The 27,119-nt window shown below is 40.7% G+C and overlaps 1 protein-coding gene across 2 annotated transcripts in view; it reads right to left on the bottom strand.

Annotated features, from left to right (window-relative positions):
* NDFIP2 (Nedd4 family interacting protein 2) overlaps positions 1–24,309 on the bottom strand; it is a 44,340-nt gene extending 20,031 nt beyond the window's left edge. Inside the window, exons 1-2 of one of the 2 annotated variants that reach the window (XM_087726641.1) lie at positions 24,083–24,309; positions 551–707 (exon numbers count right to left, since the gene is read on the bottom strand). In XM_087726641.1, coding sequence (XP_087582767.1) covers positions 551–707; positions 24,083–24,130 — 205 coding nt within the window. In that variant the 5' untranslated portion in view covers positions 24,131–24,309. The remainder of the gene's footprint in view (positions 1–550; positions 708–24,082) is intronic. The other variant, XM_087726642.1, reaches the window with a different exon arrangement.
* Between the last annotated feature and the right edge of the window lie 2,810 nt (positions 24,310–27,119).

The following is a 27,119-nucleotide window of genomic DNA, read 5'->3' as shown; positions in this document are numbered from 1 at the left end:
GGTTTTCTGGATGCAAGTCAAAATGGGTCTCACCTGAAGAGTTTAACTTCGTTCACAGGAACATTTCGTATTGTTCCATTAGGTTTTCAATTACTGCAATGTATATGTTACATTTTTATTATTATAAGACTAGTTTTATCGCTTAATATTTATATCCATGTTTTTGCACTGGTCAGTCATATGATCTAGATTAATTAAATACTAATACTTCCTTTTTCATCAATTAAATCAAAGATTCTTTTTTTTTAAAAAATCGTTAAGATTATCCTATTGGGAGTATAATCTACATTTAATCAACATCAATTAAACAAAACACACTAATCTCATCATGCATAGAGAGGAAGCACGATCACACAAATTAATTGCATGAACATCCAATTTAGCCTCTTTGTGGTGATATGCGAAACAAAATCATTTGACTTCTGCACGAAAGAACTGAGCAAAGCATCTTTAAGCAGGTCAGCAGAAGCAGGCACAGGAGGGCTGGTGGCACTATTTCAGCATTGCTAAAAATACTGGGGTGGTTATATAATCATGAAAAAGGCAGTACCTGTTGGTGCAGCTGCTTCTGTAGCGATGCTACAATAAGGTGGAGGGGAAGTATCCACCTCAGGTAAAGGTGCCTCTGTTTGACAAGCTGGTGCAGTTTCCGTAGAGGTGGACGGTTGCTCTTCTGTAGATTCTGCAGGATCATCTTCATTATGAAGCTTTAAAGAAAAATAAACGGAATTAAATATTATGCATTCCAGTATGACATTTGACTAGAAGATAATGTCTACTTAAGTGTCTTTGCTATAGGTAAATGAGAGTAATACTTGAAACATTCAGACATTTATGTTAGAACAAGTTGTTATAGGGGTATTTCTTCCTCTTGAGTTCTCTGTTGCTTTGATCTCGACTATGATGGACATCAAAAGCATTATGACTGACAGGTTTTTTTCTCCCCAGTCCTTCTATATACATCGTGTTGTATGTTTTCTCCCTGATATTAATAAAGGTTTCAGCAATTGTACGCGTTGTTTCAAAAACAATTTCTCTATTTAGCATCTAACTCTCTTCTTGCAACTGATTTTTTGAATCTGATTGCACACTGGTAAAACATGATTCCCCTTGAAAATACTATTGCTCAAATACTCCCATCTGGTAATTATGGCAGCAGTGCTATGAAAAAGAAGAGCAGGGTAAAATTGTCTGAAAAACAACTCCTGGTGCTATCAAAGCACTGCAATAATAATAATAATAATAATAATAATAATAATAATAATAATAATAATAATAATAATAATAAATATAACAACAACAACAACAACAACAACAACAACAACTCCGCCGTTGCCAGTCCCAAGTCTGGATGACAAAGGAGGAGGGTTGGGGTCAGGTTGGCAACCTGACCCCATTAAAAAAAACCACCAACCCATACAATATGGTGAAAGAAACGAATAAAAATTTTATACCGCATCGGTCGTCGCGTGGGTTAACAAGGGCCGCGGCGGATGTTGGGGTCCCTGGACATCCGTCGACAAGTGGGCTACAAGTGGACCAGCCAACAAAACGACAAAAATATAGTGCAGATGAAAACCGTGCCATAATGGCCTGTTACTACAACTCAGAGCCAGAACAAAGAGGTTATTTAAAGCGAATGTATGAATTATGGAAACAACAATATCCAGATTCAAATGTTAGTGAACAACGACTAGCAGATCAAAGGCGATTTATTATACGGAATAAAGTGTTTAGTGAAGTTGAACTTCAGGAAATTCAGGCAAATTGCAAAACCAAAAAAACAATATCACAAGCGGAAATAATTGATATTCAAGACACAACTAAAGACATTATAGTAGAACTCCCAGAAGAAGTTCTCGGGGAGGAAATAACATCACCACCACTAGAACCAGTTATCACTGAACCAACTGATGAACTAACTCAAAAACAAAAAGAATTGAAGTATAAGATCATGGAGCATTTTCTGCTTAATGAGGAAAGGCAACGTTTACCATCACTAAAAACTGTGCCTAAGAAAATTTTGGCCCCTATCATGAAAATGGTTAATGCAGTGTTTTCAACTATTGAATCAGGATCCATCCTGGAAACAAACCAGTTAATGTACAGTGCAGCTGTAATAGTCACTAATGAACTAGGCATTAAAATCAAAGTACCTAGTCACACAACAGAAAAAGCATCAAAGCCAAAGTGGAAAATCCGATTAGAACAAAAAGTCAAAAAATTAAGGGCAGATGCTAGTAACTTAAAGAACATGCATGAGCAACGGCTTAAAAAAAACAAAATCATAGATTGGCTAATCAGAAGATATAGACTGGATACAAGAAACATCAATGAAGCTGTAGAGATTGTAAAACAGCAGATAACAGCAACAGCTAGAAAAATTGAAAGATATGAGGCACGAATCATCCAATATAAACAAAATCAGCAATTTCGATCAGACCAACGGCGTTTTTATCAAAGTCTTAATGTGAATGGTGACACCAAAAGTGAAAAACCAGAAAAGCAGGCCACAGTTGAATTCTGGAAAGAATTGTGGGAAAATGCAAAGGACTACAATAAGGAAGCAAAGTGGATACATGACTTTGAGAAAAGCATTGGCAACAAACAAATGCAAGTATTAGAAATAACAACTGAGATGGTCAAAAATTGAGTAAAAAAGGTAAAGAATTGGACATCACCTGGAAAGGACCAATTACATGGTTTCTGGCTCAAATATCTGACCAGTTTACATGCAATATTGGCCAGGCAATTGAATGAAATTTTACAAAAGGGCCAAATTGATGAATGGTTAACAACTGGAAAAACATACTTGATTCAGAAAGATGCAACTAAAGGAACAACACCTGGAAACTACAGACCAATAACATGCTTGCCAACAACCTTCAAATTACTCATGGACATTATTGCAGATAACATGATGGATTATTTGGAAACAAACAACATCTTGCCAGTAGAGCAAAAAGGCAACAAAAGAAGGAGCAGGGGCACAAAAGATCAGCTCCTAATTGATAAAATGATATTAGAAAATTGTAAGAACAGAAAAACGAACTTGAATATGGTCTGGATTGATTACAAAAAGGCATTTGACTCATTGCCACATAGTTGGATCATAAAATGCTTAGAAACAACTGGCATTAGCAAAAATATTACATCCTTTACTGAAAAGGCGATGAAACAATGGAGAACTGAGTTGGCGGTAGGGAATGAGATCTACGGAATGATTAATATCAAGCGAGGAATTTTCCAGGGTGATTCACTTTCACCTCTTCATCATCGCAATGATCCCACTATCAGTAATCTTTAAAAAAATGAAATTAGGCTACCAAACAGCCAAAGAAGCTGAAAAAATTTCGCATTTACTATATATGGATGATTTGAAACTCTATGGAAAGTCAGAAATAGAAATCCAATCATTGACAAATACAGTCCGAGTATTCAGCACCGATATTTCAATGTAGTTTGGCATGGAAAAATGCACCACTGTATCCATAAAAAGAGGCAAAATCACTGCATGTGAGGGAATTGAAATGCCCAATGGCCAACTAATTAAATGCAATGAAAATGAAGCCTACAAATACTTAGGCATTCTGCAGTTGGATAATATCAAGCATGGAGAAGTAAAACCTATTGTCAGGCGAGAGTACACCAACAGAGTTAGGAAAATTTTGAAATCTAAATTGAATGGTGGAAATACAATCAAGGCCATAAATACCTAGGCAATACCAGTTATAAGATACACAGCTGGCAGCTGGTATAGTTAACTGGACACAAGCTGATTTGGGCATTTTGGACCGAAAAACCAGGAAACTAATGACAGTGCACTACAGTTTACATCCACGTGGTGATACTGATTATACCTGCCCCGAAAATCAGGTGGCAAAGGATTATTACAAGTGAAGCAAACAGTTGAAGAAGAAAAACATGCACTGGCTGATTATTTAAAAGAAAGTCAAGAACATCTATTAATTGAAGTAAAGAACAAAAAACTACTGAAGGCCCAACAGACGAAACAAGAATACAGAAAACATGTGATAAAATCAAGAATGGAGAGTTGGCAGAACAAAGCATTGCATGGCCAATTTCTGGAAAAAATAAAAGATAAAGTGGACAGGGAACAAACTTGGTTATGGTTAACAACAGGTACATTAAAGAAAGAAATAGAGTCACTAATCCTGGCTGCGCAAGAACAAGCTATCCGCACAAATGCCATTAAGGCCAAAATCGAAAAATCCTCTGATGATGCCAAATGCAGACTTTGCAAAGAAGCTGATGAAACTGTTGATCACATACTCAGCTGCTGTAAAAAAATCGTGCAGACTGATTATAAATTGCAGCACAATTCAGTAGCACAAATGATCCATTGGAATTTGTGCAAAAATTATAATATTAAAACAGCAACAAACTGGTGGGAACATCAGCCTGAAAAAGTCACCGAAAATCAGATGGTCAAGATCTTGTGGGATTTTCGCATATAAACAGACAAAATACTGGCGCATAATACACCAGACATCACACTGGTTGAGAAAAATAAGGTCAAAATCATAGACGTCGCAATACCAGGTGATAGCAGGGTCGCTGAGAAGGAACATGAAAAAAATCGCAAAATAACAGGACTTAAAAATTGAAATTCAACGACTATGGCACAAACCAGCAGTGGTAATTCCAGTGGTAATTGGCACACTGGGTGCTATTCCAAAAGCACTGGAATTACATTTAAAACAGTTAAAAATTGACAAAATCACCATCAGTCAAATGCAACTGCTTGGATCTGCACGCATATTACGAAAATACATTACGACGTCCTAGGTCCCTGGGTGGGGCCTGACTAGTAATCAATGCCAAATCTGGCCAAACAACTGGCTGCTGTGATACAATTCTGTTGTTGCAAATAATAATAACAACAACAACAACAACAACAATAATAAGTCACACCAACCTGATGATTTTAACCATCAATCTTAACTTGGTAGTACAAGGAAACAACAGCCAACGACTTAATAGCTGACCATTAATGCCCCAATCAACTCCATAAGAAGCCACACCCAACCAGGCACCACATAAATATGATGCATAGAACAACGCAATGTACACGTTCCGGTAGAGAAAAATTCAACACAAGTCCAAAAGCTCGGAAGGCTAAACCTCTGTTCCCAGTGACTGACCCATATTAGATCCTTTAAACATTTTTTTTATTTCAGAGTTGCCTAAGATATCAGTCAGAAAGATTCAAAGTAAAAAGAGATGAGAATGTTTTTGTTATTTGTACCCTAATATGTGTAATAATCATAGGTAACCAAGAATAGGCAACAGTCTAAGTTGCCCAAAAGATTTTTTTTTAAAAGAACTTCATAGTCTGATCTAGAGCCCCAAGATAGTCAGTACATAAAGACACAACACAAAGTAGGCAATGTAGAATTTCAACACGTAAACAAGATATCTGTATGTCTGAATGCTCCCTCATCGCTCACATACAAGTGTGTGTTCATGAAAAGGATGGTATTGCAGTCAACACTATGATAGTTTCTAGAATAATGAGAAACTCAGTATTTTTAAAAACGGCAATTACATTTGCCATCTGGAGAATTCTGCAGCTTTGTAGCTTAACTGTATTATCCTTTATCCCTAGAACAGTAAAATAGAATTTTCTTTTCTGTGTTCCACTTTTCAGCTGGACCTAAAATCCAACTTTATTTCTATTTGGTTTTCTACCCTCAAGGCTAAATATAACTGGATACCTTAATCTCTCCTTTTAGGATTTAATATCTAGTCTCATTTCACTGGTCAACAATAATTTTGTACCAGGCATTACAATAGGTGTTCTAAACAGGTTTTTTTCATGTGAAATTTAAGCATGAAAACAGATCGATTCCAAAAACACCCCCAACGAAATAAAACTCCAAGACAATAAATTCCTCAAAATTCCACTTAATTAGAGATGTCATGTTGGCACATCTGGGAAAACTCGAATCTGAAAGATTCCAGGTTTTTCCCACCCAGTTGAAAGTTTACAACCCTGCTCCACATCCATGAGTTCATCAGATGGTCCAATCCATTCTTCAGACTCGACTGGAGACAATCCCCAGTCACTCCCATCCAGGTGCCAGCAAATATCCTTGACTCCCACCAGACTATGGAATGTTGTTATGGCTGACTTTCCACTGCTCCAACAAAACAAAAAAAACCTCTTCCAATTTCCCAGGCTAAAATATGTGGCAGTCAGGAAGCTAAAATGAAAAAAAAAAGCCTTCTAAAACTATTTCTATCGGACTTTTTTTTTATGATTCCACCTTTGTTATTCTATTCAATTAGTGGTATTATAATTGTATATTTAACTAGAGTACAGTAATTGTAACAATTGCTGAACAAAATCTAGTTTATTATTGCTCACTGGCATAGATAACATCAAGACAAAGGTAAAAGGCATGACAGCAAGAACAGAACAGCCTACACTATACATTGATTCATGTTTGAACACGTCTACACAGGAGCCCAGTCCCTTCTGGACAGCAGTTGTTGGCCAGTCTAGTGTCAGAGCTTACAACTGATTGTAAAAATATCATGCATACCATGTCCATAAAATTCTGGAAATAATCCTGACACGTTCTGTCATTTGCATGGTGAGTTGACATTTAAAATCTCAGAAGCAAAACTTCATCCCAGTTTGTCAAACAATGCTATGAAGTTCATCTAGGTTGTGAAGTAGATGAACAAGGCAAGAAAATAAGGACCTCATATTTGCTCTATGCCATTGTGTTGGACTTCCAACAGGGTGGTTAAAGGTTTTGCATGCACTATTTGGTGTTTGTCATTCCTGTTGTTTGGAGGGAGCCAAAAGGCCGTTCATCAGATAGTTATTGTTCCTGCCTAACAAGCACAGTGTTCATGAGTTTAACGAGTTTTTCTTCCAAGATGATGAAGTGGTGTTTTGTAAAGATGTTAGCTCAATGAAGCATTAAATGAAGCCGAAAAGCATTAAATGAGGCTGCATAGAAATCATTCAAAAATGTCTGCAAAAACTCTTTCCGGAAAATCATCACAAAGAAAACCATTGCAAAATAACGAGCAATCTTCTAAAGTTTTACCGAGCTACATGTTACTCTTGGGCCCTTGCTTGGATTTTCACCCTGAAATCTTGATGCAGTCAATGATGAGACAGTGAGCAATTTCACCTGGACACTACAGATAGAGTCCCAGGATATGGCTGACTACTCCTGGGCCCTTAGGAAAAATATTCCTGAAATCAAGCAATGCTTGTATTTAGGTAACACTGGTGTGCTTTAAATTAACTTGTAAATATAGGCTATTGTCAAGTCAAGCTTTGTGTCAGGCAATAATCTTGTTTGATGAATAAGTTTCAGAAATATATTCAAATTCTGCCTAAAAATTGTAAGATAAATAATTTTGTTTATCTGACTTTTTTGGGAGGGGGGAGATTCCCCATGTTTCCATTCTTGTTAAATTTTAACTGAATCAGTTCCAAGTAGAATAGAATAGAGCTGAAAGGGACAATGGCGGTCCATCTCCCCATACCATTTCAAATAAATGGCTGTCCAATTTCTTCTTAAAAACCTCCAGTGATGGAGCACCCACGATTTCTGAAGGCAATTATCATGCTTCCTCTTACCACATTGAGCTGTTTGTACTTGGTACCTGATATGCCTCTTCTCATAGTGGGGGAGGAATATCCAGGATGGGTTGACCTTGTCCTCTCTTGATTGGACTGAGTCAGATAAGCTCTTTTAGCCTTGGTCACCAGGCTCCACCCAGTTATCAGCGAAGAACTCTATCTGACTCGCTGTGTCATCCACTCTAAACTTTTAGTTTTAAACCTTTATTTATTACTTCAACAGAACAGTTCAACAAACAACATAACAATTTCACAACATACCCATATCCGGGAGGGGCTGGATACTCCTCACCCACTATGAGAAGAGACGTATCAGGTAAGTACCAACGCCCTTTCTCCATAGTGAGGGGAGGAGTATCCAGGATGGGATGTACCAAAGCCTACACGTCCCTAGGGAGGATTACACATTTGAGTATATGCCTAAACCTATGCCTGGTGAGACCTCTCCCCTGCCTTGTGAACAGCCTGCAATCCCCTTCGTCCGAATGAGGCTTCCGACGAAGTAAATGAGTCCAACTTGTAATGCCTCATGAATGGTGAGGGGAGAGACCCCGTGGCAGCCCTACAGATCTCAGATAGCGAGGCCCAGGCCGCTCAAGTGGCTGCGCTGGTGTGTAGAATGCGCTGTGATAGAACTCGGTGTCTGCAGACCCTGTGCCTGATAGGCAGAAGCCATACAGGTTCTTAACCACCTGCCTATTGTGGTGGAGGTCACCCTATTCCCCAGGGACCCCAGCTGGAAGGAAACAAATGGGGCTTCCAACTTCCTATTCGGTCTGGTTCTCTGAGGTAAATCCTCAGAGCCCTCCTTGCGTCCAAGGTATGCCACTTCCCCTCTAATGGGTGAGAAGGGTCCAAGCAGTAATTGGCAATATCAGCTCCTGCAAGCGATGGAAGCAAGAGCACCCCTTGGATATGAAGGAGGGGTCCAACCTTAGCACTACCCTGTCCTGGTGGAACACTCAGAGATCTTCCCTGGTAGACAGAGCCTGCAGTTCGGATATCCTCCTGGCGGAGGTGGTGTCCATCAAAAAGGCCATCTTAAGTGTCAGGAACTTCAGAGAGACAGTACGTAATGGTTCAAACTGAGGGCCTGTCAGAGCGTCCAACACCTTGTGTAAGACCCTGTGCACAGTGTGCAGTTTAAGATTGGAGGCCCCCTTGAGGAACCGCCTGACCATCGGATGATGAGTCAGTGTCTGAGATCTACCACCCAGGAGTACTGATGAATGGCCAAGACCTGTCTCTTAATCTTTTCTGAGTGATGCTTGTCTCACTCAGAGGCCTGGACAGCATGCCGCCCCTGGCAGTTTCTTCACAGCTCGGGGAGCTGTCCAGCTCACATGCGGCTTCTGCGGAAGGGAGATGATTTGATTTTTCTGCTATCTTTAAATTTTTCCAGGTTTATCGGAGATCCAGGATGACAAACCATCCAGTTGAGGGACTGAGTTGATAACTGGGTGGAGCCTGGTGACCAAGGCGTGACTGAAAGAGCTTATCTAACTCAGTCCAATCAAGAGAGGACAAGGTCAACCCATCCTGGATACTCCTCCCCTCACTATGGAGAATTATGCAAGCACACAAGAATCCAGGAACTTCTTGCAAGCAATCTATTGCAGAGAAAAGGCCACAATTAAAAAATATATATCAGCAACTGCTGAGAACTATTTATTTACAACATTTCTTTGTTTATTTTCCATATTTGCATTTCTTGCATAATGCTGTCCCCATCTACTCTATGCAAAGGACTAAAAGTTATTTTCCTTTGGATAGAGACACATTTTCTCTACGTTCCTGGTTTTGGTAGCAGCCACGAAACTTTAACCCTATATGGCTGCTACTTCTACTTTATCAAGTAAGACTTTCCTAATGGTAAATATTAAATTACATATTATATATTATATTAAATCTTGCTTCTGCTTTAATTCTGTGAAGAAAAGCTGATAACCAGACAAGAATTTACTGAAGAGATCAGATTTGGCAGATTTTGGATAAGTAAAACATCACAACATTACTATTTATCATCTACTTGGACTATCTGCAAGCTTGTTTTAGAAACCTTAATTTTTATATTTTCCAAGTTGGTTGACTGATGGTTTAGCTGTTAGAAGTTTCAGCTGTTTCCAAAAATGTCTCTGTGCCTAACTTTGCTTTGTCCTTTATATTTTATATAAAATGTTCAAATCACTCATCACTAATTCTGCACATTTGCCTATATAAATTAGGATAATCTGCAGAGTACTATTTCTACAGTCACATTCAGGCATCCTGGAACTCAAGTCTGAAGGAGAATGAGGGTGAAGATCCTAGAGAAGATTTGAGTAGACTGGCTGTCTATGGAGATTCTCAAGTCATGCAGGTCATGGTTGTCCAAAAGGTGATTTTTCAAGAGGAGTTTCTGGTTTTTCTTTGAAGATGTTTGGTTCTCTCATCCAAGAACCTTCTTCAGCTCTTCAGATTATTACATATGTTGGTGATGGACATCCAATGAGTATGAATTTTAAGCCAATTTTCTTTATGATTTTCCATCAAATGCTTTGGTAAGTAGTTACATCTACTCTCAAAAAAATTTCTTTCAGTTAGACGTCTGAGGACCTTACTATTGACTTTTCAACAGAAACAGAATAACAGAGTTGGAAGGGACTTCGGTGGTCTTCCAGTCCAACCCTCTGCTCAAGCAGGACACCCTATGCCATTCCGGATAAAAGGATTGAATTTAAAGCTTTTATGTAGTATAAAATAAATGCTGAACAAAAAGGTTCGCTCAAAAGCAAACTGGCAATCAAAGCAGCTCATGAAGCAGAGATTTTACATGGGCATATTGAAGAATGCCCATGACCTCTCATGCCGCTGCATTTTGATCCAGCTGAAGCTTCCAGGTGGCATTCAAGGGCAACCCCTTGTAGTACGCATTGCAATAATCAGGGATTGCCTGAAGGGACAACGAATCTAGGAAAGTAAAGAGATTAGTGAAATTTTAATTCTTCTCTAAGCAAGCAGCGTCCAACGGTAACCGACGGTAGAGTTTGGCATGGGGAAAGCCACTGACCTGTCCACCCTGAGCAAGTCTAATAGTTTGGCCCTCAGTAAAGCCAGCACTTTGGACCTCCTAGAGAAGCTGGGCCTTCTGGGCAGCTTGAGCAGAGGAGGGGGCCAGGAGGGGCTAGAGAAGTCTGAGGACCCCAATGGCTTCTTCAGAGCACGTGGATCTCTGGACCCACAGAATGGGACCGAAGCCCTCCCTGTGCTGGGAACTGAACAGCGCCTGAGTCCCGAAGCTTTGCAGGAGGAGGGGTCCTAAGAAGACACGGAGCAGGAGAGCCACACCAAGCAGCCCAGCTGCGCTCCAAACAGCTCCGTTGAGGAGGACCCCAAGGTGGTCGAGGTAAGCAGCGTTCCCCCTTCGCAAGAAGCCACCCCCTCACCCGGCAACCCCACAACGAGCCCACGGCTGGCGAAGAAGCCCCGGTTGTATGGAACTACAATGAATCTGAGAAGCTTGCAGTGGCGGCCCATTTGTAACTTCACCAGGTCACTTACTAGCGTGGGTTGACCCCCCCCCCCCAATTAGCGTTCCATCTACCTGTTCAACCCAAATGGGACAGGCTAGAGGTCTTGTGCTTATGCCTAGTTGCTTGACAATCGACGTGCTGATTAAGCATCGAGCGCAACTGGTGCTCACAACTGCTTCAACTTCCCCCTCCAACCCCGTCTTAGGCACTTGGAGGTTGACTTGGAAGGCAAAGGGGCGGATGGGTGCATTCACCACTGGGTCATCTTCAGCATTTTCCTCCTCCAAGGCCTCCCCTGACTCCCCAGATATTGTTGCGTATTGTGTCTCCCCGAAATTAAGGCCCACAGAAGAAATGGGCTGGCAAGGCAGTGTCAGGGTGTGTGAGGCCCAGCTGCAACTGTTTAAACATAAGTAGTAGGGCAGCTCCACCCTCCATCCTCACCCCAGCTTAATATTTATCTGTGTACACTGGTGTGGGCGGGGTCCCAATTAGGATTTATTTTGGGGGGTAGGGCTTATATTGGATGCATGTGTAAAAAAATCAAGGTAGGACTTACTTTTGAGGTAGGTCGTATTTTCACAGAAACACGGTAACTAGACGCAAATATTCAAAATTCATAAGCTCTGCTAATAATTTGACAGTTACCAATCCTCTCCACTCACAAAAATTAGGTTATTGCCCACAGTTGCACGATTAAATAGAAACACGTATTTTAACACTTCCCAAATAAAAGTCTCATGACAGGCAAGAATAAACCTACAAGGGTTTCTGAGGTGATTAAGAGAGAATAGAAACTTGACTCGAAAGCTTGCTAAGATATGTTTGCTTAAGAAAAATCTAATTAGATATATGTAAAGCAAATTTAATTAAGTACAAAATAGATTTGACATGACAGCAAGAGATAGCGGGACAAGGATCAGTTAGGCTACAGGGTGGGCAAGCTTTTTTTGGCAACTGGGGACCACATCAAATATATTTGGAAGGCAAAATGAGCAGGTTGAGTATACAAAACGGGTGGGGCGATGTAACACACATCACAGGAGACTTATGATTTCTACCATTCAAATGATCATGTTGCAGAACTAAGGAGCTGTTTTTGAGTTCACATATTTGCCTCCTCTTTCCCTTTGAAGCCCTCACAACACATGAGATCAGATTCTGGTAATGGATCTGAGGAAACTTCAAAACACACAGAATGAAAACAAACAAGATAGAAATAGCTGGCAAAGTACATGTTGTGGGATTCTTACCAATCACTTTTACCAGTAGTATCATGAAACAGGTCCACATTTCTCTCTGTGCAATAAAATAATTTATTATGTCTTGTTTGTGTGTGCATTTGTGCAGCAGAGTAGATGGGTGTTATGGGTAATTGACTAGGAGAGAGAAAGGAAGAGAACTTAAGGAGGAGGAGTCAGCATCAAGATGAACTGCGACCCAATAGCTTCTACCATGTCTCTCCTACCAGCTGTCAAACTGATCCAGACCACTCTTAAACTCTATTTTTTATTTTGTAAAATTGTCTCCCCACACACAATTGTGTCTATTCCATGGTTTTCACATGGCAAAGGCTGACAGACAGATGTATTGTCTTAAAAAATATTCTTTCCAACTTTCTACTGGGTTGGAAAAAAGAACCAGAGGGATGGGTAGGTAACCCTTTCTACTTGGTTAAATCTCTACATAACAAGCAAATGCAAAATACCTCAAATTATGACCTTCTGTTAAGGTTACAGGTTATCAGCTATGGCAAACTATAATGAAATGGAATGTGCACATTTTTAAGAATAAATGCAACAAATGAAACAATAATATCTAATTCAGAGTTCTTTGCCATTAAACACCATTGAATAAGACTAACTTGCAGCAAAAATTGATTAACTAGGGTAGATTATAAAATTCAAAGTAATGAAGTGATGCAAGTTGCCAGGGTCAGCAGATTGCAACAAACTTTCCAACAGATTGCAATTAAAAAGATTTAAGAATTTCATGTCCCAGAGTCAGAGATTCTCAAACCCTCATTTGGGAATCCTTGAAAACTTATTCCAAATTGTCCCCAGGAAACACTGCAGAGCAGAAGTCAAAGAGTTACTGTATCAGCCCTGAACTTGATTTTCCACTCCCAACATCAGAAATCAAAAACTATTTTAGCAATAGCAATAGCAGTTAGACTTATATACCGCTTCATAGGGCTTTCAGCCCTCTCTAAGCGGTTTACAGTGTTAGCATATTGCCCTCACAATCTGGGTCATTTCACCCACCTTGGAAGGATGCAAGGCTGAGTCAACCTTGAGCTGGTGAGATATGAACAGCTGAACTGCAGATAGCAGTCGGCTGAAGTGGCCTGCAGTACTGCACTCTAACCACTGCGCCACCTCGGCTCATTTTGACCAGAATCAATTTTGACAAGCTTGTTAATAAGGCCCATGATGATTTTTCATGACGCCTTATTTTGCAACAACTAAGAGACAAGATTATTATCAACTGAACTTCCAAGCCAGCCAGAAAAATCCAAATCTGCTGTATTTAAGTTTGATTTTGGGAGACTTTGCACCTTTTAGCCCCGTTGAATAAAACAGAATATGCTTGTAGTGGAATGGCTGAGTCCATATATTGAACATTAGGTGGGGTGGAGTAGGGGGGTGTTATACCTCTTTTCTTCAAAATCATCTGGGTTTTCCTAGCCCAGTCCTGCCTTTAGTATTGGGACAGTAATTTAGGAATCCTGTTGCCACCACTTATCTTCCTGACTCTGAAATTTTAATTCCAAAGTGTTTCAGAGATCAGGATTCTTGTACCTTGAGATTCCTTTCTGGAAATTAAAACTGGGAGGGGAGGGGAGGTATATTTTTATAATTCAACTTCCTAGCCGGACAGGATGTGCCAAGAGGATTCCACTTTGTTTTGGGAGATGAACGGATAACTCATGAAAGAGTAAATCGGGCTTTAACAAAAAAAAACCAATAAAATATAAACTGCTCTTTAACACAGGGATAGAATCAAAATCATGTGAAGTGTTAATATAGGTAGTCCTCGAATTACAACAGTTCATTTAGCGAGCGATCAAAGTTATGACAGCACTGAAAAAAGTGCCTTAAGACAGTTTTTCACAGTTACAACCTTTGCAGCATCCCCGTGATCAGGTGATCAAAATTCAGATGCTTGGCAACTGGTTCATATTTATGACCACTCACTCTGGCAAGAAAGCTCATAAAATGGGGCAAAGCTCATTTAACAAATGTCTAACATAACAACTGAAATTTTGGGCTGCACTGTGGTCGTAAGTCAAGGATTAGCTGTATCATTTTATAATGCCTTGGAACGGCCACACTTGGGAATAATGCATCCAGTTTTGGTCGCCACGATGTAAAAAAGATGTGGAGACTCTAGAAAGAGGGCAGAGAAGAGCAACAAAGATGATTAGGAGACTGGAGGCTAAAACATATGAAGAACAGTTGCAGGAACTGGGTCTATCTAGTTTAATGAAAAGAAGGTCTAGGGGAGACATGATAGCAGTGCTCCAATATCTCAGGGGCTCCCACAAAGAAGAGGGAGTCAAGCTGTTCTACACAGCACCTGAGTGAAGGACAAGAAACAATGGGTGGAAACTAATCAAGGAGAGAAGAAACCTGGAACTAAGGTTTCTAAGGAACTAAGGAAACCTGGAACTTGCCTTCAACAATTGTGTGTGTCTACCATGGACCACTTTGTCCTTTAAACTGAACACATGTTTTTTTCCAATAGTCACAACTAACATTCTATTTGATATTAGTCGGAATTAATTTAACTTCAGTTAATCTGGCTCTGTCTCATTATGTTTAAATTTGCAAGATTATCTTGCCTCCAGAAGTTGTGAATGTTCCAACATTGGAAGATTTTAAGAAGAGATTGGAAAACCATTTGTCTGAAATGGCATAGAATTTCCTGAGCAATGGGACAGCAAGTTTCCTGAGCAGAGGGGTTTTCCTACACAGAGAGTTGGATTAGAAGATGGCCATGGTCCCTTCCAACTTTGTTATTCTGTTATTCTTTAACTTCATAGAGCGAAATGCCAGCTAAATTAATACAGGTAAATGAATGCTCTTCCAGTCGGGCTGCAATTTAAAAGAGAACATTTTGCTTCAAAAGGACCCAATTATTTTTCTGTGTGTGCAGTCCTTTTTTTCTCTTCTGAAGTTATGAATTGTAGTTGAAATGAGGACAAGTGTATTCTGTGTCAGAGCCTGCAGCTTGTGCTGCCGCATCATAATCTTCCATAAACTCAAATACTTAATGATTTATACTTTACAATGAGTAATCTACTAAGTAACATTGAATTTTTTTTAAAAAAAACACCAAAATATTCTTCCATAAATGAAAAGGAATATCTTCTGAAGAATTCCTGTTAACATTCCCCTCAGTTACATTAGTATTAGCTTTTCAGTGAAACACCTACAGTAGAAAGCTGCTTTATAATATAAACAACACTATTTAGATTATACCGTTGACAATGTTTACCATCTCTGTTTTTCAAATTTGGAATATTTTAATTTGCTTTGCATTAGATTATTTTTCAATATTACTTGGAACCTGCACTTGATAGTTGATGGGAGAATGGACTATCCAGGTGACTTTTTGGTATATTTTTTTTTAAACTCCTGATGTTACACCAATCTTGTCTCTGTATACTAGTTTCTAATTTTCTTCAATATACATTTTAATGTGCTGATTCTACCTTGTATAGTAAAGCTAAATTACTACAATTTCTCTAGAGTCATTTACAACTTGCAGCATCCTCACCAACGACCAGGGATCCTGAAGGTATAAATTTGTAATTCTTTATGTCTCGTATGGGTTTTTAATTTAATTTTTATTTAATTGCTTCTATCTTCTTCCATTGCTGATTTTGCTAAACGTTTTCTGTTCTTTAAACAGCTTTAGCTTAACACTTTGCATTTTTACACTTAATGTCACTTGGAAATTGGATTCTGCGCAAAATCTGACTCAGAAATAGTTTTAAGTAAATAAAAAGAGGATACACTGCTTGAATAATTAACCAATTATCTCAAACTCCCGTTACTTTGTCCAACTACATTGTACAATGTATCTAGCTGTCTCAAATTCTCATTATGGAACAATATTCTACGTTGTATCTAGAACAGTTGTCATAAAAGGACAAGTTGAACAAAGATTACTTTCTACACCATTTGGCAATTCTTTTGCTGTAGCCATAGAAACCGATCAAAGCTTTAAAAATGTAGCTGATAGGACGGAAATGCAGAGCAAGGCATTTGTGTTATGGAATATGCACCTGGAGGAGGAGGGGAGGGATCTCAGCAGGAACACTGTGGTTTCGCAAGCAGGAGACAGCACATTCCAGAGAAAAGTTCAAATTAAAGGTCTGTGCAGTCTTGAACTGGAGAAGGGAGGGAGGGAGGGAGAGCTTCTGGGTAACCATACCCTATAATCTCTCAGCGTATATATCTATCGGGTTGTAAGATTACAGCTTTACTATAATAAGATTTTGCACATGAGATGGAAGCAAATAAAGAATTCGACTTGACGGGATTTCACTGTGTCATCTTTGGGCTGACAATTGTCTTCCTTCCCATAGCAATGTTAATTTTTTATTACATTTATTTTAATAAAATGCTTATACAACACACACACACACACACAGAGGGAGAGAGAAGGACCAGGGGTGACATGATAGCACTCTTCCAATATTTCAGGGGCTCAGAAAGGGATCAGCCTGTTCTCTAAAGCAGGTGAGGACAGGATAAGATGTAATGGGTGGTAAATTATTAGAGAGACTCAACTTAGAGTTAAGGAGAAATTTCCTGACAGTCAGAACAATTAATCAATGGAATGGCTGGCCTCCAGATGGCTGGAGTAGCTCTATCACTGGAGGTTTTTAAAAAGAGATTGGACAACCCATTTGTCCAAAATGGTATAGGGTCGTGATGGCGAACCTGTGGCACACAGAGCCCTCTCTGTGGGCGCGTGTGCCATCACCACCTGGGCTTCAGATTTCTGGTGCTCTGGCACACACCAAGACCAGCTGGCTAGCATGCATGCATGTGCGGAAAACCAGAAGACCAGGTGGCCAGTGGGTGCATGTGCATCGGCCATCTGGTCTTCGGGTTTCTGGCGCTTCGGCATACGTGCATGCATGTATGCATGCATGCATGCATGCGTGCACACATTTGGGTTTGGGCACTCAGTGCCGAAAAGGTTTGCCATCACTAGTATAGGGTCTCCTGCTTGAGCAGAAGGTTGGACTAGAAGACCTCCAAAGGTCCCTTCCAATCCTGTTTTTCTATTTTCTAATCAGTCAGCGCACTTTGAGGCACATACTTTGAAAGTTAGTGAAGTGCCATAATGGAAAAAAAAATGCAGGTTAAATTTAGAAAATTAAGGAAATCAGGAGAGCCAGCATGATATCAAAATGGCAAAGATGAAAAGATTCAATTGATTTTCAGAATAAATTGTCATCACAGAGAGAGGAAGAGCGAGGACGAAAGCCTTAAGCAACACTGACAAGAGATAAGCAAACACATGTCTCCACTAATCAAGCAAAAAAGGGCCAGAAAAATCTCTTTCACAGATATTTTCAAATACAGGACTATAACCAGATGAGGAAAATGATTTTTTTTAAAAAAAAAAATAAGGTCAGAACACTGTCACAATTTACAGCTAGGTAGAATCTGAAGAGTTATCAGAGATGACACCCATATTCACATCAGAGGATTTGGTGCTGAAGATAACAGAATTCTCAGAGAGATTGCAACATTTAGTTCAAAAATTTACTTGCAAAAAGTTCAGTAACTACATTTATTAGTGACTGGAAACTATTAATGAACTTTTTGCTGGGGGAAAAAAGAGAAAAACAAAATTGTGATTTGTCAGTTTGAAGATTAGAAAGGGTTGCTTACGGAAACTCTTAATGCACTTTTTGCTGAAAAATAAAAGAGAAAAATGAACTCGTGCTATATCAGTTTGAAGATAAGAAATGACTAGGCAGAAAGTTGTTGACTGAAGAAGACTTAGAAGAGCTAGTAAAAGGGAAAGAAAAAAGCCAGGACAATGGTAAATACCAAAATAGCTGTCAACCTGCAAGCTTAGTGAATCCTGAGTGGACATTGAAGTGAAAGTCGTAAACAGTGATATAACGCAAGAAGATAATAGGCTAAAGAAGACATAATACTTTGCAACACTGAAATAAATAGAAGTCATTTAGTCAGCCAGTTGGATGGAATCATAAAAATTGGATAGTTGCAAGTTGTTACTGTACTTATCAAAATGATAAGCATTTGCACCCTGGCCTGGCTTCCACCTCACCATAACAGCTGAAATCTCATAAGATGAGATGGAACGCCATAATAAAAAAAATGGAACACCATAATATCGTAAGACCTTGTACAAGAACATCAATGTTTTTAGATTCTAGCCATTTTTAATGTTTATGTAAATGGGGCTCTAATCACTAACCATAATAAAGGCTGCCCTTGTAGACTCTATAATAATGTGATAGCAACATCCTGGCTCTGGTTGGTATGACGTTGTTAAATGATACATAAAGTATAAGTTACAAATCTAATCTGCCTGGGACAAACAGTCTTAAGTCAAAATTAAACAAATTACTTAACTGTTACAGGAAACCAGCTGCTAATCACATTGCTTTCCTATCACAACAGTGCACAGCAATAAGAAATAGAAATTTGGGGTAAAGCTTTTACAAATTCTTAATGTAGCAGTAAGACTACATTTGTTGTATCACAAAATTGACCGATCCTTCACAAATATCTTCTGTCCAATACAAGTTGGAAGCAGGGGAAGTCTTATTCATATTAACTCAAAGCCCTGTGGTACAATATGCCCTCAATCTGAAATTTGTGAGAGAGGAGTGGGTCAAATTGTTTTCCTCTGTTCCTCTAATGGTGTATACACCTGACATAGAATAAAGTAGAATAGAATAGGTTCTTTATTGTATTCTTTATTACTTTGAATCTCACATTAGCTTTCACCACCCAACACAATCACAACTTCTGAAAGTTTTTCCATTAAGAATGTAATATATCTGAAATGTTCATCTGGTTACCGGTTCTTAAAAACAGGAAGTAGCATTTAAATGTTAAGCTGTTTGGGATTTTTTTTTAACCTCAAAGTAAAGCTGCAGGCTTTAAACAGGAATGAATGCAAATTTAGGACTTAAAACAGTTTGACTGCTTTCTTAAGAAAATCCAATCAGTGCTGTGCATAAGCTGATCCTACAAGATTTTGTTGAAAATTTTAAATTTGAAAAATGGAGTATTAGCAGGTACAATTTCATCCTCCAAACTATGGAGAGCCATCATTTTTAAAATACAGCATTTTCTCTCTTTATCAATGACCTTTCTATGTACTGTGCATCATCCATAGGATTTTAAACCATGTCACCATACCAGCTTCTTTATTTTCAGTGAACTACAAAGCCAAGATAAGCAACTGAAATGCAAATATGACACATAAAATCAGACAATGAAGAAACATTTGAATTTCCCTTTCTCTATTTCCTGTTGAAATCAGCATTATAAATCCTTTCAGGGAGGTAGATTTGGGTCCCTATGGAAGCACTACAAAGTCCTGGCTGAATGAGGAAATTACCACCTACATTTCCCCAGGAAAACAAGTATTATCTATTCAAAGCAGCAGTTCATTGGGCAGGAAATTATGTATTTCAACAAGCACTGAAATGATTCTATTTATAAAATAGAAATATGTGAGAGTGGTTCAACTTACAAATCTATATAAACAGAGGATCTGCATTAAGCATATTACATTATATGCATGTGCTATTTAATATGTATAAACAAATATATTTATATTTCATATATACTGAAATGTATCTACAGTATATCAGTGATGGCAAACCTATGGCACGCGTGCCACCTGTGGCACACGGAGCCATTTGTCAGGGCACACAAGGCACTGCCCTGTCAGCTGGCCAGCGCGCATGCGCATGCTGGCCAGCTGAGTTCACCCTTTTTTAAAGCCATTTTTCACCCTCCTTAGGCTCCAGAGGCTTTATAGGAGCGCCCCCTCCCCGGAGGCCTCCTCCCCCTTGAGGCCCTCCAGAGGCTTCATGAGCTTCCCTGAAGCCTCCGGAGCGCAAAAAAATGGTACTACGGGCAAACTGGAAGTTCAGGAACGGACTTCTGGTTTGCTCAGAGGGTCATTTTGACTGCTCCGGAGGCTTCAGGTAAGCCTCCTGGAAGTCCCTGAAGCCTCCGGAGGGCATCCGTGTGAGGGCTGTTTTCCCCCTCCCCAGGCTCCTATAAAGCCTCTGAAGCCTGGGCAGGGCGAAAAAAGCATGCAAAAAATGGGGGGATTGCGCACACCCGTACACAACTCCCCTGCACTCCCCCCACTTATGGCACGCGAGCCAAAAAAGATTCGCCATCGCTGATCTATATCATATACTTTCATTTTCCCATTTGTTACGTATGTGAAAGTTTAAAAGAATGAAAGTTATAAGGAAAGCATCAGCAGGCACTTATATGCTATCTGTTCTTTGCTTTAAAGAACATTTTATTTCTAAGCATGATAGGCTATCAAAATCATTGGATTCAAATTATGACCTAAAAATAATTCAGTTTGATTCTGTCTTAGGAAAATAAGTGAATTATGGTTTAACATAATAAAACTCCTATGATTTGGACAGCAAACCATACTCAACATACTAACATAGCCACAAAGTGTGGCAGCAAATACACATTGCTAAGAATTAAAGAGGCCCTCACAACTTATCATTTCAAAGAATGAGACTAATAAAAGTGAATTAGCTTAAGTTGTTTAGGAAAGAGGGAACCTCAAACTCACACTCCATACAACTTTTATACTAAGCATTTGTGCTAGTTTGCAGATTTTTCTTAAAAAATGTGTAGAGGGGGGAAAATGTTTTGTCCCTTAAGAAGTTTAGCCAGAATCTTATATATTTATGGACATTCTTCTCCACTATAGAATATGCCTTCAAATACGAAAATATAGAAATCCTGACTAGAATTGGGCTACTTGGATCCTTTTAAGAGGGCATAAATACAGCTGTCGTGTTGTTTTACCCCAAATAATACAAGCTTAGGATACTCTAGAACAGGAGTCACTAACCTTTTGGACCTCAGGGACCACTAAATTCATAATTTTAAATCCCACGGACCACTAATAAAAAGATAAATAGTATTTAGTGAAATATAAAAAATGCAAATAATTTTTTCTGCGGGCCTCCAAAATTTTCTTGTGGACCACCAGTGGTCTATGGATCACCAGTTGGTGACCGCTGCTCTAGAAAAACAGTAGGGGTTACTCCTTGAAACAGAGAATATTCACAAAGCTCAAGTTGTAGTTAATAGTTAATGAATCAGAAACGCTACCTAATATATTGTTGAAATCAATAGTATTAACCAATCTATGAAATTAAAATAAACCTTCTCCTACTTTTCTCAGAAAGCTGTTTAAGTGTGATTCTATCAAAATAAAAATATTGATATTGGTTCATCTCAGAGAGTGACTTGTTGGATTCTCTCTTTTTCCTTCAACTCACAGGTTGTTCTGGTGCTATCTTGTTTCCTTAATCAGCCCCAGAAATGCTACATAAAACTGACATAATTCATCAAGTGGAAAGCATACAAAGATAATAGCTGATAATAGGTCTGCTTGCGTGGCATTTTTTTTAAAATTGTATGAGAATACAAGTAGATATGCACAATTAACTCCCCAGGCTGAAAACCCAGATAGTTAATACCGATAGTTCTCGACTTACCACAGTTCATTGAGTAACAGCACTAGAAAAAAGTGACTTACGACTAGTTTTCACACTTACAACAGTTGCAACCTCCCCATGGTCATGTGATCAAAATTCAAATGCTTGGCAACTGACCCATATTTATGACGGTTGCACTGTCCCGGGGTCACATGACTTCCTTTTGCGACCTTCTGACCAGCAAAGTCAATTGGGGGGGGGAGCCAGATTCGCTTAACAACCATGTTATCAGCTTCACAATTACCGTGGTTATTTAACAACAGAGGCAAGAAAGTTCACCGAATGTGGCAAGAGTCACTTGGTCAATGTCTCATTTAGCAATGTAAAATATCAAAGTGCAATCTACCCATCTGATCAGAATCTATGGCCCCATGGTCACGTGATCAAAATTCATACACTTGGCAATTGACTCATATTTATGTCAGTTGCAGTATCTTGAGGTCATGTGATCGTCTTCTGGCAAACAAAGTCCACGGGGAAGCCGGATTCATTTAACAACCAGACTACTAACTTAACTGCAGCAATTCCCTTAAGAATTGTGGCAAGAAAGGCCATAAAATGGTCATCTCATTTCACCACTGCTTTGCTTAGCCACAGAAATTTTGGGATTCCGTTGTGGTTGTAAGTCAAGGACCACCCTCAGAAGGTTCACCCAGGTTCAGTGAGAATGCAAACGGGTCAGGTCAATAAGGAAGAATATCTGAAGCCCAGAGTTGACATGAAGGCTTGGTTGTTTTCTTGCATATGTTCCATTACCCAAACTAGGTCAATAGATAAAAAACAATAACTAGCACTGATGATGTTACCTATTTGGGTAATGAAATGTCTGCAATAAAACAACCAAGGTCAAAGAGCCCCAAGGCACCCTCAGAGTCATTTAGTGACTGTTCAGTTCATTTAGTGACTGTTCAAAGTTGCCACCAAAAAAAATGTAACTTATGACCATGTTTCACAGTGACGACCTTTGTAGCCTCCCCATGACTGTGCAATCAAAATTCCGAAGCTTGGCAACCGCTTCATATTTATGACCATTTACTGCATCCCCGGGCTCACGCGATCCCCTCTGGTGACCTTCTGACAAGAAAGTCAATAGGGGAAGCCAGATTCACTTAACAACCGGGTTTACTAACTTTTATCGACCTCGAGTGATTCCCTTAACAACCGTGGCAAGAAAAGTCATAAAACGGGGCCAACGTCATTTAAGAAAGGTCTCTCCCTTATAACAAGATTGAAATGTTGGGCTCCGTGGTGGTCGCAGGGTCGAGGACTAGCTGTAAAAGTCCTGGAGGAGAAATTCACTTTTGGCTACCTCACCTCCTTCAGCGAAAATTGCTCAGAAAAACAACCGTGTTGTGTAATTGAGACAGGGGAAAACAAAACACGGATGTAACAGAGAGGCAGGATGGATGGGTGAGGGGAATTTTACAGGCTGGCAGCAGCTTTAGAGGCTGGGAAGGAAGGAAGGAAGAAAGGAAGGAAGGGAGGGAGGGAGGGGGGAAGGAGAAAGGGAGGGGGAAGGAGGAGGGGAGGAAGGAAAGGAGAGGAGAAGGGGAGAAGGAGAAAAGGTGGAGGGAGGAGGTGAGGGAGGAGAGAAGGAGGGAGGGGGAAGGAGAGAAGGAAGAAAAGGAAAGAAGGAAGAAGGGGGAGGAGGAAGGGGGAGAAAAGGAGGAAGGAAGGGAGAAAAGGAGGGAAGGAGAAAAGGAGGAGGGAGGAGGGAGAGGAGGAGGGAGGGAGAAGAAGTAAGGAGGGAGGGAGGGAAGGAAGGGGAAGAGGGGAAGAAAGAAGGGAGAGGAGGAGGGAAGGAGAAAAGGAGGAGGGAGAGGAGGAGGGAGGGAGGGAAGGAAGAGGAAGAGGGGAAGAAAGAAGGGAGAGGAGGAGGGAAGGAGAAAAGGAGGAGGGGAGTAAAGAGAGAAGGAGGGGGGAAGGAGAGAAGGGAGGAAGGAAAGAAAAGAAGGAAGAAAGGAAGGAGAGAAGAATAAAAGGAGGAGGGAAGGGAAGGAGGAAGAAGGAGGAAGCGCTCCTCGCGTCTCTTTTTTTCCCTTCCAGGGTGCTCCGGGGACGCTCCGCCGGCAAGCCCCGGCCTCACCAGGCCCGAACCCCGGCCTCGCCCGCCGTCTAGACCCCCCACCCACCCACCTCCCTCCGCAGGGAGTCGCTCACCACTTGGTACCGACTGACGGGCTGCTGCTGCTGCTGCTGCTGCTCCATGATGGCGGCGGAGCGGGGGGGGGGCGCGTCGGGCCTAGCCGCCTCAGCGCTCTCCTCCTTTCAGCTCCGACCCTGCTTCCTCTTCTTCTTCTTCTCCTTCTTCTTCTTCTTCGCTCCTCCCGGTTCCGTCTTCCTCCGACTCTGCTTAGCTCCGGCGGTGCGGCTGGCTCCTCCCTTGACGACCGCCTCCTTCCTCCTCCTCCTCCTCCTCCGCCGCCTCCGCCTCCTCCTTCTCGGGCAGCCGGGCGTTCGCTTTCCCGGCCGCTCACCTCAGGAGCAGATCGGGAGTGAAGCGCGCCTGAGAGGCGAGGGAACGGCTGAGGAGGCGAGTTCAGAGGGGTTGAGATGCCTCCAGGCTCTCGGCGGGCGAAAGGAAAGCCGGGCCGTCTTTTCAGAAAAGCCTGGGCCGCCGTCAGTCAGGAACGGTGTTAGGGTCTCCTGCCTGGGCGTGGGGGTTGGACTAGATGACCTACAAGGTCCCTCCCAACTCTTGTGTTGTTATTCTGTTCTCCTCCTCTTCCTTTACCGGTCACTAAAGGAACTGTTGTAAAGCAAGGACTACCTATATTTCTCCTGAGTCATCCCAGGGAAGAAGGAAGCGTAGAGGGGGAAGACCCCATTTCCAGACTCTGGAATAGGGATGGGGTTTGAATGCTGCCCTGAATAGGTCTCCCTATGTAGCAGTGAAAAATCCTTGGTGCTCTCTGAACTTGGTTGTTTCCTTGCAGACATTTCATTACCCAAACTAGGTAACACCAGCCCCAGTGCTAACAAGGAGTGGGGTTTGCTCTTGGTTTATATTCAAGTGGCTTGCCCTGATTTATTTGCTTGTTTCTTTTTTTGTTAAATTTATTTGCCACAAAGTAAAGCTTACAACATTAACATAAATGGCCGTTACATAAACGCTGGATACACCTGTCATGTGAATGGGTTGCCAAGGACCCAGATTGCAACCATCACCGCAGTGCCTTGCAAGTTCAGGTACTGATCTTAAGTCCCTTTGTTCAGCGGCTATGTAATTTCTAATGGTCAGTGAATGAATGGTCATTAAGTGAGGGCTACCTACAGTGGCAATCAATCATAGAAGCAATTTCCAAATTCCTTGTTACTAAATAGCCTGGATTTCAAATAATATTGCTCCATTAATGGCCACTTGAACTATAATCTTTATGTTCCCTGACCTATTCCTAGTCTATTTTCACAATTCCCCCTTAAATTTATTTTCAATCAATAATATTTTCTTATGTGATGATTTCTTACAGTTAATTTCAAGATGGATGGATGGATAGATAGATAGATGATAGATACATAATGATGATAGACAGTTGATTGGATGGATGGATGGATGGATGGATGGATGGAGATAGATAGATAGATAGATAGATAGATAGATAGATAGATAGATAGATAGATAGATAGATAGATAGATAGATAATGATTGAGAGAGAGAGAGAGAGACAGGCAGATAGACATATAGCAGAGGTGGGTTCCTACCAGTTCGCACCTATTCAGTAGAACCGGTTCGTCAAATCTACCGAACCAGTTAGAAGAGGTTCCACCAGTGGACCCACAAAGCAGGCAACACTTACAGAAGAAGATCCAAAAAATTTTGAAACCCACCACTGACATATATATGTATGTATGTATGTATGTATGTATGTATATGTATATGTATATGTATATGTATATGTATATGTATATGTATATATGTATTTAAAGTCACAACCCCTCATATGCCCAAATATGGGAGGAAGCCACTACTTCCACTCTCTCTCCATCGGCTCGTCACAAGAGACCATCCAGACAGAAACCCAATATTTTTACTGTTGCCTTTGTTACATTTGTGTTGTATTTGTGCTGATAAATAAATAAAGGGAGACTAGTATAGATCTATTTCAAGCTATTTAGCTCTCATCAGCTAGCCATGGGATTAGAACCTGTGCTGTATTGCATCTTAGGCAGATGTGTTAACCACTAAGCCACAGGATTCTTCTCCTTATCAGCTGAGCCAGGGAACAGGTATGTATTTAAAGTCACAACCCCTGGTATGCCCAAATAGGGGAGGAAGCCACTACTTCCACTATATATATTTCATATTCATATATATATGTATGTGTGTGTGTGTGTGTTGTATTTCAAGTCCACCTGGCCCCTTATTTTTCCAAAATCAACATTCTAGTCCTCCTATTGCTAATTTCCAAAAGTGTTTTTTAATATATAATCCTTAAATTTATATGAAGCTTCTGTCATCATGGGTGAAAAAAACAACTCTCCCAGCACAGTAAACCTTGCTCTTCAGAAGGTTTGGGGTTTTTTTACATCCCAAAATGTCAGTGACAAATAATTTCCTAACGTGGTTAAGAGAGGAGGCGAACCAAGCAGCTAACTGAAAGTGCTGAACCGCGGTTTGAACAAGATGCTTATCTGACTGGCTTCCAAAGTGCTAAAACTCCCTGGATATTGCTATTTTACAGCCTCTTTTGGGGAGGCTCTATATCAGGGGTGTCAAACTTGATTTCTTTGAGGGCCGCATCAAAGTTGTGTTTGACCTCAGGCGGCTGGGGTAGGCGTGGCCAGGGCATGCATGGCCAGCTCAACATCACAAGTGTTGGGTGTTCCTGTGGTGGTCTGAGCACTCTGCCAATGAAAACGGGCTCCCGAGCTCCGTTTCTAGCCATGACGGTCTCCTGTTACCTCCTTCCAATGAAAATGGAGCGGGGGGAGGGGCATGTGCAGCCATCTTGAGCTCTTGTTTCCAGCTGTGATGGCGTCCTGCAACCCACTGCCAGCAAAAATGGAGCTCGGAGGGATGCATGCGACCCTCCCGAACTCAATTTTTGCTGGCAGAAGCACCATATGGGCTGGTCCTTTGCTGTTTCTAGGACGGCCCTGTGGGGGAGATCTAAACACTCTGCGGGCCAGACCTGGCCCCCAGGCCTTGATTTTGACACCCCTGCTCTTTATAGAGCCAGCACTATGAGTCATCCTA

Source organism: Thamnophis sirtalis, unplaced genomic scaffold (genome assembly GCF_051295495.1).
Source record: "Thamnophis sirtalis isolate CommonGarterSnake01/CBP01778 unplaced genomic scaffold, rThaSir2_p1.2 scaffold_12, whole genome shotgun sequence".
In the NCBI taxonomy this organism is placed as follows: Eukaryota; Metazoa; Chordata; class Lepidosauria; order Squamata; family Natricidae; genus Thamnophis; species Thamnophis sirtalis.
The sequence above is the reverse complement of the archived record's forward strand: the minus strand, read 5'-3'. Positions and strand labels throughout refer to the sequence as shown.